Genomic DNA, 12,505 nt, shown 5'->3' on the forward strand with positions numbered 1-12,505 from the left:
TTTAGCTGCTAGATATTATCTTGGTTGACAGTTCAAACAGCTGTCAACGAGTCAATACACTCATCAGATATGCCAACTTCCTCGCTCCCTGTTCTCCAAGCCTGCTCCTGTTTGGCTCGGTCCTGACCACAATTGGAAGCTGGCAGTGTTGTATACTGCACTAGCGGCACAGACCGCAATGATATCGTTCCATATTCTTATTTCACCACGCTGTCTGTGTCTGTCTGTGCTTGTGCTGCTGTTGCATGTGATGTATTCAGTACATTCGATTGGATGTTAGAAATGTTCACATTTGCCAACCCCGAGGAAATGAACAAAAAAGCCAAATTGTGGCTTCAAACGCTTCATCCATGTCGCCTAATTTTATTCTTAGCGCGCATTTGGCCCCTACCGCGCAAACTGCATTTACTATATGGAAAAGTGCCTCCAGAAATGCTCAGCTGCTGCTCGGTTTGACCACAGCATACAGCAGTGTGCCCTATTGCTGGATAACACCCAGATGTTATATGAGTACAGGGAGTTCTCATTTTGCGAAAAAGTTCCGTTCTTACACTGGCTATGTAACCTGAAATTCGGAGTATGTTGGATATCACTGTTAAAGTTGAAATTTACATCAAAATTCTTGGTATCAAAAACGAAAATACATTCAAATAAAAAGCATAAGAAGCTGTACTTAGCATTACTACTGAGAAGTGGATGGAGAAGGAGGAGAGGCGAAAAAGGCAAAGATACTGCCGGCGCGCAAAAAGACACGATCGAGACACTGCGCATGCTCATTGTTCAACCGCAAGAAATGCTGTTCTTTGTAGTACAGGAAGTGCTCGTATGCGGAAGTGCGTTATTTGGCGCGAAACCCATCGCAAATACATAAGCAGAGGTAAACAAGCTCAGAGATGCAGCACAAGGAGGAAACCGGCTGCTTCATTCATTTGGTGAATGACATGAGTATCAAGTGTTTCATTGACAGTTGAAAGTAACAAGCGGAAATGACGTCCATCAGAGTCTTGACGGCGTGTGTACAGCAACACACGGCTTGTACTACACAGTGGGTTATTCAAATGTCGGAGCAAGTCTGTCCGCTCAATAATGTAAAAGGGATATTCAGAATGTTTCAGAAAGCAGAATTTTTACTTTAACCCGAATATTGACTGCATGTAAACATAGTCACTATGGTGCTGGGGACAAAATGGAGGAGGAGGCACGGGCGTCGAAACGTAGGTCGCGTACGTCGTAATACGAGGACTGCCTGTACTAATAACTGCATTTGTGGCTAATTTACAATAAACATGGTCAAGATGAAACGTGAATGGAGAAGTGTCAAATGTTTAAATGGCCGCCTCCGGCTTTCATTTCATTCATACAATCTCACTTACTCATTCAGGCTTGTCCTGGATTCACCCACACCTACTACCACAGTCACCGCAGGACAATTATTTATTTTATTTTTTATTTTTTTAAATGTGTCTGACAAGCGCCTTAGTGTCAACCAAGAAGTAGGGATGGGCGATGTGATCTTAAAAAATAACTAAATTAAAAAAAAACTCTTAACAACAATTTGATGATATTCTACAAAAGAAAATTGTAAATCTGCACTTGCTTCACAGAACAATTATGGATATACAGCGTTTGTAAAAAGCTCTTGTTTATATTTTAAATTGTGATATCTGCGAAACATTGTGCAACAGTATTCTGTGGTGAAATGTAATGTAGCCCATAAATCTAATTATTAATCAGAATTCCATCTTTAGACTGGTCGGCCTGTATAGAAGATATTCTGGAAAAAAATATGTTTGGGTTGACTTGTGCTTTAATCATTTGATGAGTGGTTATGCCGCTTGTTGTTTGGGTTGACTTGTGCTTTAATCATTTGATGAGTGGTAATGCCGCTTGCGCTTGGTATTACGCCATAAGTAGTATGGGTGTAATAGTACACGTGGGTGTATAAATATGTTTTGGTATGGCATGTTCGGTTCGGTCCACTTGCGTTCGGTTCGGTCCGCTTATTAGCGCGAGCTTACGCACGGGCGCTGTTGACTTTAGCATGCGGGAGAGGAGGGCGGTGGCACTAAAGAGGGGCAAACGAATACGCAAACAAGTCAGAGCTTGAAGGTCCCCCCCGTACACTGGAACATTCTGGCTGTCCTGTTAAAATCGCCAATGGGGAAAGGTACGTGTATAAGTCCCAAAGTTGTGTGCCGACATTGCTACATGAGATCGGCGGCTATGCTGGGGGTAGCACGTCTAACATAACACTTAAAACAACATCATCCAACTTTGAATGTTTCTTAGACGAGGAAGCAAGCAGTATTTTTAGCCAACAACAAAGTACAAGAGCTCTCTCCTTCGTTCTCCGCTGCTCCTCTCACTAGCCGTACGATGCATTCATGATCCTCGGAAACATCACAACTTAACAAAACACAAATCCGACCACAGCACAGATAACCCAATTCGTTACAATATACAGTTGAACATTCAAAGATTTGAATGCCAAAAAGTAAATAATTTAATTAAGACTTTAAAGTTACTATATTTCATTATAAAAAGAATTTTAATATACTTAGCAATAATTGTAACTGTTTTTTTTTTCAAAACAAAAAGTGTACATATGTACTAGGGCTGTGCAATTGTAATTCAATTACAATTTCGATTATTACACTCCACGCTTACAAATTGGCATAATCGTAAAAAAACGATTATTAATACTGTACTAATTTTAAGTTGTTTTGAGGCATGCGCACACAAGTTATCCTCTGCGCCGCCCTCTCCAAGCTAGCCAGCCAGCCTGCACCCCGCAAGTCACACTGCGCTCGCTCCTACTAAACGTTTTAACAGAGTAACAGACCTAAAAAATAGCACAAGAGCCGCCACAGGAAAGACTTGTAAACAAGCAAGACAAAACGCTTATTTGGTTACATTTTGGGTTTGCCTTGGAAGACTGCGAGCAAAGACGTATAAAGTGCAAGTTGTCGCTGCATCCACCGGCAACGTAACGAATCTATTCAACCATCGTTTGGTTCACGATGATATGATAAAGCAAGAAAACACCGAGTTAGATTTGGCGTCGTCTGCAACGCAAATCTCAGTCGTAGAAACACTGCAACCCCCACCCACAACATCGGAGAGACACAAAAAGATAACAGAATCTAATGCCCGGACAAGGCTTCCAAATGTTTAGGGCACAGACTCCACTTCGCAATCGGCACAAGGGATTTATTTTAAGTAACATATCTTATGCAAATATACACCACTTTTACTAGCACAAAAATAGACACCATGCCAAACATTATTACTGTGACTTAAGTTAAATTTCTTATGTAGTGTATGATATTAAGTCAAAACAAAAAAGGCTCCAGACAAAGGTCTAAATGTATAGATGAATAGCATGTCTGTTATTCTGTCAAAACTGGCATTATACCCCAAGCAGTTTACTACTTTGGCAGTTTAAAAGTGCATAGCAAGTTAACTTTATATATATACTTTATACAAGGAAACCATACTTTAATTTATACATTTGCACTTTAAATTAAAAAAAAAAAAAATTAATAAATGTTTGGTGCAAAACGGACTCAAATTATCATAGCGTTTCAAAGAATTTTGTCTTAAATTTTTTACGTTTAAACCTGTTCTTGTTTTGTAGCAAAAGAATAAATAATCGTTTGAATAACCGTGATTTCAATTATCACCAAAATAATCGTGATTAATATTTTTTTCTTAATCAAGCAGCCTTAATATGTACTGTAATGACAACTTGTCTTTAACTTGAATACTTAGATGTGTCATAGTCATAGGCTGTTGCTGCTGAGTGTTTAAAGATTTCAGTATCTTAATAATTTACCAAATTAAGAGATCTCTATCATTAGTGTATTTTTTATTCTGATGTAATTTCTTAGAATCTCACCCGAATAGTTCACTTTTATTTATTTTTTTCTAAAGAAATACCGTTTACTTGTCATCCTTTCAAAATAAACACTGATATATATATATATTGTACCGAAAATATACCGAACCGATAATTTAGCGTACCGTTACACCCCTAATAAGTAGGCATTATCTTACTTTTCCTACCGGGTGGTGTGTTTTATGTTATACAAACTGGAGATCGGGTAAAACTTTAATTTTATACATGTTTTATTCATTTGTCTATGATGCGTTGCGTGATTTAAAAAGTACAGTCCATGTTTGCAGCTCATGTTTCGTGAAGTGAGTGTAGGAAGAGGTACTATAGAGCAACTGGATTATTGTTTATCGTAATATGTACTTATATACGTATATGTAAGAAATTCAGTGATTAAGAAGTGCAGTCCAAGTTTACGGCATGTTTCATGAAACAAAGTGATATGTAGGAAGTAACAAAACTACAGGTTTTTTTAAAATTATTGTTGTGATCTACACTTGAGTTTGTGCCTTTATAGGTGTACACCACACATGTGTGGCATAACTGTTGTCGTAGTGAACGCTTACCAAACTGCACATCCAAATATTTAGCAAGTTTATACCTGTAATTGTAGTGGATGACTGTCTTTCATATGAATTGTTTCATTTTGCCTTTACCTCAGTTTTCTATAATGCACAAGAGATCTGATATTGTTTGTTGTAATAATTGTTGAAAAAGACACTAGAAAAGCTCCATGGAAAGAAATGGCAACTCATATCACAATCACAACTTTTAGGTACATAATTGCAGTTAGATTATTTTCCATAATCGTTCAGCCCTATTTTGAAGCATTAAGTTTTCAATTGTACAGATGTAATTTAATGTGAATTGGACTTCAGGAGTGTTTTTGACAATGTACTGTGTCTGTAACCTAAATTGAAACCTCAAGATTTGTTCAAATGGTTGGTTTGTTCATATTATTTGTTTGTGATTCCTCACCATTCATGAGGGTTATGAACGAAACCCTGATGCCAATTTACAAGTAATGGTGGCCTCTATAAAGATGTTCACATCTGGCTATATTCATTGTTTTGTGGCGAATCTCAGCTTGTCCTAATTAGGAGTTGCCACAGCAAGTTGTTCACGTATGTTTGCTACAGTTTTTTTTTAGAAGGGATCTTCCGATTGTGGTTTTATGTTGCCGATTCCAATACCAATCACATGAATTAGCTGTAAATCTTTCACTTTTTTATTTATGATTTTTAAAAATATATAACACATGCACTTTTGTTTACATACGTCATCAACATTCAGTCGCACTGCTTTGTTGACTCTTGAACATGTTCAAAGTTTCTTGGTGACAAGAAAAACTCTGTCACAAGTATACTGCAAACATTGTTGCAACCTTTTATGAGGTGAAGTGGGATGCTCACATAGTTGTGGTTTTAATAGACATGGAACTTGGTTACATTACCTATTGAGACCATTCAAACATGGTATATAGTTCAGATTTTGCACTTTTCACAGATGTATGAATGGAAACTGCGAGGCCGCTCTGTGTTGTCTTAAAAAAAAAAAGTCATGTTCCATCGATTCCTTGCAAAGACGACAAACTACACGGTACGCGGCATCTTTGGATTTTGGAGAGGTGCGCATATAACTGGTTCTCTGCGTTGTTTGGTGTGATGGCCATGTAGACTCAAACATGGTGTTTTATTTGTCGACCTGTGTACATATGATACGTGAGCCCTGCTGGCTCCCCTCGGCCACATCAAGTACAAGAGTGCAGGAAAAACAAAAACAGCCAAATTTACAATAAAAAAGACATACCTGGGTACATATAATGACACGTGAGACTGGTGTGCAACTCCTACAGCCCTGCCGGGACCCCTCGACATCACAAACAACGCAAATAAGGTGCGTGCTAATCAGCGTTAGCATCATTAGCTTAGTCCGTCGACAGACAACGGCTCCCAATGTCTACATCACACGCCCAAAATCGCCAGAGTATCTCCAATAAAAGCATTAATGACCACAGCACGACCCATTTCTCGGAACACCGAGTTCTACCATGTCAATTAGGCTAGGTTCACACTGCAGGTCTTGATGCTCAATTCGGATTTTTTGAAAAAATCAGATTTGTATGTGTAAGCGTTCATATTACATTATAAATGCGACCTCGGTCTTGTCTGCTGTATGAACACATGCGTTGCCAAAGTACATCTGCATGCGCAGAAGAGACGACGTCACTCCCGAGTCCCGACGTATAGTTTGTGGAAGTAAATGTGGTCCAGCACGTCGGGGCATTTATACAGTGAAGCCATTAGGTAGGAGGTAGAAATAAATATAGTATTTGGAGGGAATTATGAGGCGAGGCTTTAATATCTCATTTCATGGCGACATCACTAACAAAGACGTTATGTCATAACCGTGCGTAAAAAATGAATCGACTAATACTCTGGAGCGACTATGTGTGAAATTATTAACACATTATTACTGTCATGGCTTGTTAGTGCTGACTTGTATTTATGATGTTTTGTCTCCCTCTGCAGGCGCTTTAGGGTAATTCACTCTCTGCCCAATATTTCTAACTTGTCTTCTTATTGGCAGATTTAATCACGCCACCTCCAGTTCATAGTTCACGTAGTCTGCTCTCTAGCTGTTATGAAATGCACTATATAAATAAAACTGTATTGTTTTGTATCGAATTGAAAAAGCCACACACGTAAGAAGCCGAGCACAGAGGAGACGAAGACTCCTCCGGTACTGTACTCCGGAGCGACTTATAGTCCGGAAAATACTGTACTTGGGCGGCCCGCCCAAGTATTAACATGGTGTGCGAAACACTGAATCTTAGCCAAACGGGGACCAGGCTTTTGTCATTGTGGAGTACAAAGTGAATTTTAATAAGTGATAGCTTTGTGACCGTCACTTGTCACTGAAGCAGTAGGCATCAGTCGAGAGTAACAACAGACCTGGAAGTGATGCTAAGTTGCTAACACGAACACTAACACTTGTGTGCATGCAGGAACACCACCTCCAGCGGGCCATCTCGGCACAGCAGGTCTATGGCGAGAAGCGGGACAACATGGTCATCCCGGTCCCGGAGGCGGAAAGCAACATCACCTACTATGAATCGCTATACCCTGGAGATTACAAGATGCCAAAGCAGCTCATTCACCTACAGCGTAAGTAGTGTCTACTTTGGGGAGGGGGAGGTTTGGTGGCGCCGCTCGGGGCTGTTCATCTCAATAGATATGAGATTCGCAACATTTTAAAGAGGTGGTCAAATTAGCTTGAAGGGTTTTGTTGGGTACTGCAGTAGCAGATCTGTTTGTTTCGTGACACGTTTGGAAGAGCTGTCATGTTAGTCAAAGCCAGAGGTTGGCAACCTTTAACAGTCAAAAGAGCCATTTTGATCCGGTTTCCACGAAAAAGAAAGCATTGGGAGCCGCAAACACCTTTTGACATGTGTGTTGCCGGCACTTGCTGCTCATCGTTGCAGCACACACACGTTTCCTTTTGGTTGTACTTAACTCGTGTCTGTCGATTGCTCCGCGCTGCTCGTACACGGATTACGAATCGAAATGTGGCACCGGCATTTTAAAACTTGAAAGATTGCGGGAGAACCGAAGTGCTAGTCCCTGTTCCACTCGGCTCCCGGTGCCCAACCCTAATGGTGGCAGTGTGAGTTCGATCTCTGAGTTGGATGGACGCAGCAAGATTAAAATGCCCACCCTTATCATTGACCAAAAAATAAATAAAAAATTCGGACACCGAAACCATCTGTTTGTCCAAGGCATCTACTGCATTTTGATGCCACTGCACCTGCTACTGTCCAGCATCATTTCATTGGATCGCCAATGGCGCTAAAGCTAGAAAAACGTGTACGGCAGCCAATTAGTTGCCATGAAGCAACTCTCATTCCCACGGTTGTTTAACTCTTGATGCATTTGAACGTGAGAGTGAAAACGTGCGTACTCACCCTTGCACATGAGGCCTCATGTGACCTCTCACAACATTGTGAATCACTATCTGTATCTTGATGATAATTGTTGTTGCGCTTTCCTCCCCTTTCAGCTTTCAGCCTGGACACGGAGCAGCCGGACTACGACCTGGACTCGGACGACGATGCCTTTGTTGCCAAGTTGAAAAAAAAGATGGAGATCAGCCTTCTGCAGTTTGAGGAGATGATCGACCGGCTGGAGAAAGGCAGCGGGCAGCAGGTTTGTCGACTTTAAAACGTCTGACATTGTACGCCTCCCGACGCGAAAGTGGCTGAGGGGAGGAAAAAAACACTCCCTTTGCTTTTTAAGTTGGTGAGTCTGCCCGAGGCCAAGCTGCTGCTCAAGGAGGATGACGAGCTCATCAAGGAGGTGTTTGACTACTGGAGTCGCAAGAGGAAAAACAGCAAGGCACACTCGCTCATCAACATCATCAAGCAGGAGAAGCGTGACGGCTCCAGCACCAGCGACCCGTACGTGGCGTTCCGGAGGCGCACCGAGAAGATGCAGACCAGGAAGGTGGGTCATCTCGCCCAGCATCCTTTGAAAGCTTTTTCATCTCAATACTCACTCAATGTTTCTCAACATGTGCCGGCAGAACCGCAAGAACGACGAAGCGTCCTACGAGAAGATGCTGAAACTCCGCAGGGATCTGAGCCGGGCTGTCACCATCCTGGAGATGATCAAAAGGAGAGAGAAGAGCAAAAGAGAGCTACTGCACCTCACGCTGGAGATCTTTGAGAAGAGGTCAGTAATCAAAATGTTTCCAGACTGCAGCGATGTGCCAACTAGACGTGATTGCACACACATTCACGTTCCATTGGCCAACTGTGAAAAGACCTGAAATTTGATTGAATTATTCATAGACACAAACATAGCTATATATTTTTTTTTAAGTATCAACAAGTGTATTTTTTCTTGTCTTGGAACCTAACAGAAATTGCAAAGCATGGGCCTTTTATGTTTTTTGTTTTAGCATAACAGATTCTAATGAAGGAAGTGTATTAAAAATACTATTGTTTTATTTCTTTATTTTTAAAACCATTCACCCCTAGTGGTCAAAATTAGTAGTTATGACAAGTCCTCAGTTTGATTGACATGGCCTGAAAAGGGTCTTTAAAAAAATGCTCATTGTGGGTCAAATCGACCCATATTTAAAGGGTAAAAAATATGTCAAGGCTTGGATTTAATCTGTTCTGCTTGTCGTATTTTTCTGTTTTTGGAATGTGTGCACACCTGCCCGTAAATGCTATATTGCTATATACATTGGCCTGTCAGCAACATTAACGGGCAAAAACAGCTTTGGACTTGAAATTTATGTATACAGTATATATTTTGTCATGTGAACGCATTGCTGTTGTTTCTCCAGGAATGTCATGTCAGACTATGGTGGTGAGGTCCTGGCCGAGGTCCTGGCAGAGAGGGCACTGGTGAGGCCGCAGATCATCCCGCTGGTGCCACTCACCAACCAGTACCACATGGACCACAAGGACTACAAGTCCAAGGTGAGCACGTGGCCACGAAAGTCCTTATCGGGTGCTTGTTAGTAGTCCTGAACCTGTACCTCCGCGTCCCACCTCAAGCCCGAGAAGACGGAAGTCCCTCGGCAGAAGAGGAAATACGAGAAGAAACAGAAAGTTCTTCCACTCTCAGCTGGCGCCGCGCACCACCAAGGTCCGGCAGTCTTCAACGCCAAGGACCTGAACCAGTATGACTTCCCTAGCTCAGATGAAGAGCCTCAGGTACAAGCCCATTGTTGTCTTCTGCTGCCATCTAGAGGCCGCTTGCGAACCACAGCGCGAAAGAGCAGAGGACACTCAGAACTTTGTTTTTGCGTCCGCAGCTGCATTCGGGCTCGTCGGAAGCCGAGGAGGAGAATGACCCAGATGGCGCTTACGCTTTTCGAAGGAAGGCAGGCTGCCAGTATTACGCTGTGAGTGTCATACTGATTGTCATTGTCACTGAGCTTTGTGAGATGAAAATTGAGTGTTTGTGTGTGTGTGCGCGCGTTTTCAGGCTCGTCAGGATCGCATGGGTGCCTGGCCGTGGTCTCCGGGCTGGGAGGGTGGCCTGCCGCATGCCCGATACCGCTACAGTCTCACCACGCTCACTGTACCGCGACGATGCCAGGGCCTGGCCCGGCGACGCCTGGGACGAGGGGGCAGGTAATGGGGGCCCTCCTCACACCATTTTAGATCATCTATTCATTTCATGAGGGGAAACGTATTTTGCCTGCATCAACAAAATGTATCCAACTAAAATGTTTGTATTATGGGGTCCCTGGCTACCCAAGAATGTAGCATTCAACCCGTTAGAGCACCGGTGTCAAACTCAAGACCCGGGGGCCAGATCTGGCCCGTAATGTCATTGTATGTGGGTCGACTTCATATTTCTTGCAAAATGTTTTTTTCAATATCAGAGATACTAGATTGCAAGATTTCTTTTTTAGTAACCCCCCCTTTTTTTAAAAAACGGAAAAATAGATGAACAATTTATTGGCTTCTGATTTCAAAAATAGTTATCCATCAATACGTTGTGTATGCGATGATAAGGCATATGTCAAACTCAAAGCCCGGGAGCAGGATCCGGCCCGCCACATCATTTCACAGGCTTCTACTATTTCATGTGTCATGACGATTGCATCCTTGCCTTCTAGGGTCCTACTGGACCGAGCGCACTCAGACTATGACAATGTTTTCCACGAACTGGACCCGAAGACGCTGGACTGTGCGCCGCCCCCGCCGGGCTCGCGCTCGCCGGCCGCCAGCAAGTTTGCCAGTACCTCACCAACCAATACCTCAGACAGAAGCTCCTCCTCGCCGCCCTCGGACCTCAGTCAGATTCTTTTGAGCATAAAGGCGTGCCGGTGGCGCCACTTCCGACCGCGGACGCTACCGCTGCACCAGCTGGACAACGCCCACCCGCTGTTCCGCAGGCTCAGTCGCTGCGTCAAACGGCCGCTCACCAATATCGGGCCGTCCGCCCAGCGCGTCTTACGGCCTGGACCACCGCCCCAGCCCTATGTTGGTAAGTCCTGTGTGCGCTTTTGTTGGTTTGTACTGGATCAACTTCTGTGCTCAGGGCCACATTGGATTTTATAAACTAAGAGATAAAACTAAAATAAATACAATTAATTAAAAAAAACGTTTAAATCATGGAAGGTGTATGTTTGGGTACTGACTGGGAATTGAACTTGTTCAGTCTGCATGAATGGCAGCATCATGTACCACTACATTACCAGTGCAGGGTTAAATATCCAATTATTGAATAATATAAATTAAAACAAATGTGAAATTGTATATTTTATTTGTATTTTTATATCGTGTAAAACGGTCTTGTAGTTCTTAAATGTGCCTCTGAAGGTTGGGTTGTCACGTTTGGCAGCTAGTTTTCATCAAATCGGCCACTGGTTTTGATGCGACCACAGGTGAATGATGTCGCATGTCACACTCAATCCAAAACACACTTGAGCCTTCACTAAAGGAAAAAAAGTTTCAAGTGTTAGCGAATCCTAGTCGGCTGGCGGCCACCAGCAAGCCTTACAGCTGGAGCGCTCGGTGCTTAGAAACATCTACTGTTACAACCTTACCTAGTTTATATGAAGTCCTCTACTGTCTCAGTTGTCTTATGGGCATAGCTCTACATTGAAATGTGCTGTTCCAAGTCATGTTTGGACCACATGTTGCCGAAACGTGTCAAAGTGCGTTTCATGCGCTTGTTCCTACAGCAGTTCATGTGTGTAACCAACACGTTTTCGTATGTCAGCCCTGACAGCCGAGCAGTACCAGCAACACCAGGACCAGTTGGTGCAGATGCAGAAGGAACAGCTGGAGCAGCAGCAACTTCAAGCCAACAGAGCCACTACTGCCCACAGCACAACAACTCCAGCACAGGTGATCACAACAACAACCAACTCCCAACTTGCGCTGCCTGCCGCTTGCCACATCTCTAAACGCTTTCTTGATCGCCTCAGGTGTCTGCCAACACGTTGGACCAAGCCAGCGCTCAGTTCGCTGCCTCGGCCCTTGTCACCACCGAGCAGATTCTGGCTCTGAAAACCAAGGAGGAGCTCATCCTAGGTGGCGGCGTCAACGGCATCCTAACTCCCTCAGGTACGTCCTCGTTGGTCATCATGCCTAGAAACAATGGAACTTTGGAGATTGAGTGTCACGTCTGTCTAGTTTGATAAATGGTAAATGGGCTGTCACGTATGGGGCTTTTCTACCTTTGGTACTCAAAAGCGCTTCACGTCGTAACTCATCTACCTACTGGTGATGCAGCATCCGAAGCAACTGGGGGTTCAGTATTTTGCTCAGGGATACTTCGACAGGGTCACATTGGCCGGGGATCAAAACTGCAACCTCTGGGTCGGGAGACGACCACGTTTCCACTGAGTTTAAGACGCGTTGCTCTGTGTGTGGCGGGCCCAATTATGTTAAGGCGCTTAGGCATAACAACTGGATACATCGCACTTCTGACAGGTGTGGTGGCCTCCAGGGTTTTTCCTGTCGTTTTACCCATTTAAGTCGTGAACATACGATGGGCAGTAGTAAAGACAACCCGTTGACCGTTTTAGGAGTGACTTCCGACTCTTTCTGATACAACACGTCAAAAGATAGCAATTGCA

At 43.2% G+C, this 12,505-nt stretch overlaps 1 protein-coding gene across 2 annotated transcripts in view; it reads left to right on the forward strand.

The window, feature by feature from the left end:
• The window catches only part of LOC147140925 (enhancer of polycomb homolog 1-like), a 29,987-nt gene that overhangs the window by 14,606 nt on the left and 2,876 nt on the right, over positions 1 to 12,505 (forward strand). For both annotated transcript variants that reach the window (XM_086044257.1, XM_086044256.1), the window contains 11 exons: positions 6,903 to 7,062; positions 7,955 to 8,100; positions 8,191 to 8,397; positions 8,477 to 8,625; positions 9,248 to 9,383; positions 9,462 to 9,620; positions 9,722 to 9,811; positions 9,895 to 10,043; positions 10,535 to 10,905; positions 11,644 to 11,771; positions 11,852 to 11,990. In XM_086044257.1, coding sequence (XP_085900383.1) covers positions 6,963 to 7,062; positions 7,955 to 8,100; positions 8,191 to 8,397; positions 8,477 to 8,625; positions 9,248 to 9,383; positions 9,462 to 9,620; positions 9,722 to 9,811; positions 9,895 to 10,043; positions 10,535 to 10,905; positions 11,644 to 11,771; positions 11,852 to 11,990 — 1,774 coding nt within the window. In that variant the 5' untranslated portion in view covers positions 6,903 to 6,962. The remainder of the gene's footprint in view (positions 1 to 6,902; positions 7,063 to 7,954; positions 8,101 to 8,190; positions 8,398 to 8,476; positions 8,626 to 9,247; positions 9,384 to 9,461; positions 9,621 to 9,721; positions 9,812 to 9,894; positions 10,044 to 10,534; positions 10,906 to 11,643; positions 11,772 to 11,851; positions 11,991 to 12,505) is intronic.

Source organism: Filicampus tigris, chromosome 10 (assembly GCF_054856515.1).
Source record: "Filicampus tigris isolate MCC_2025a chromosome 10, RoL_Ftig_1.0, whole genome shotgun sequence".
Classification (NCBI taxonomy): Eukaryota; Metazoa; Chordata; class Actinopteri; order Syngnathiformes; family Syngnathidae; genus Filicampus; species Filicampus tigris.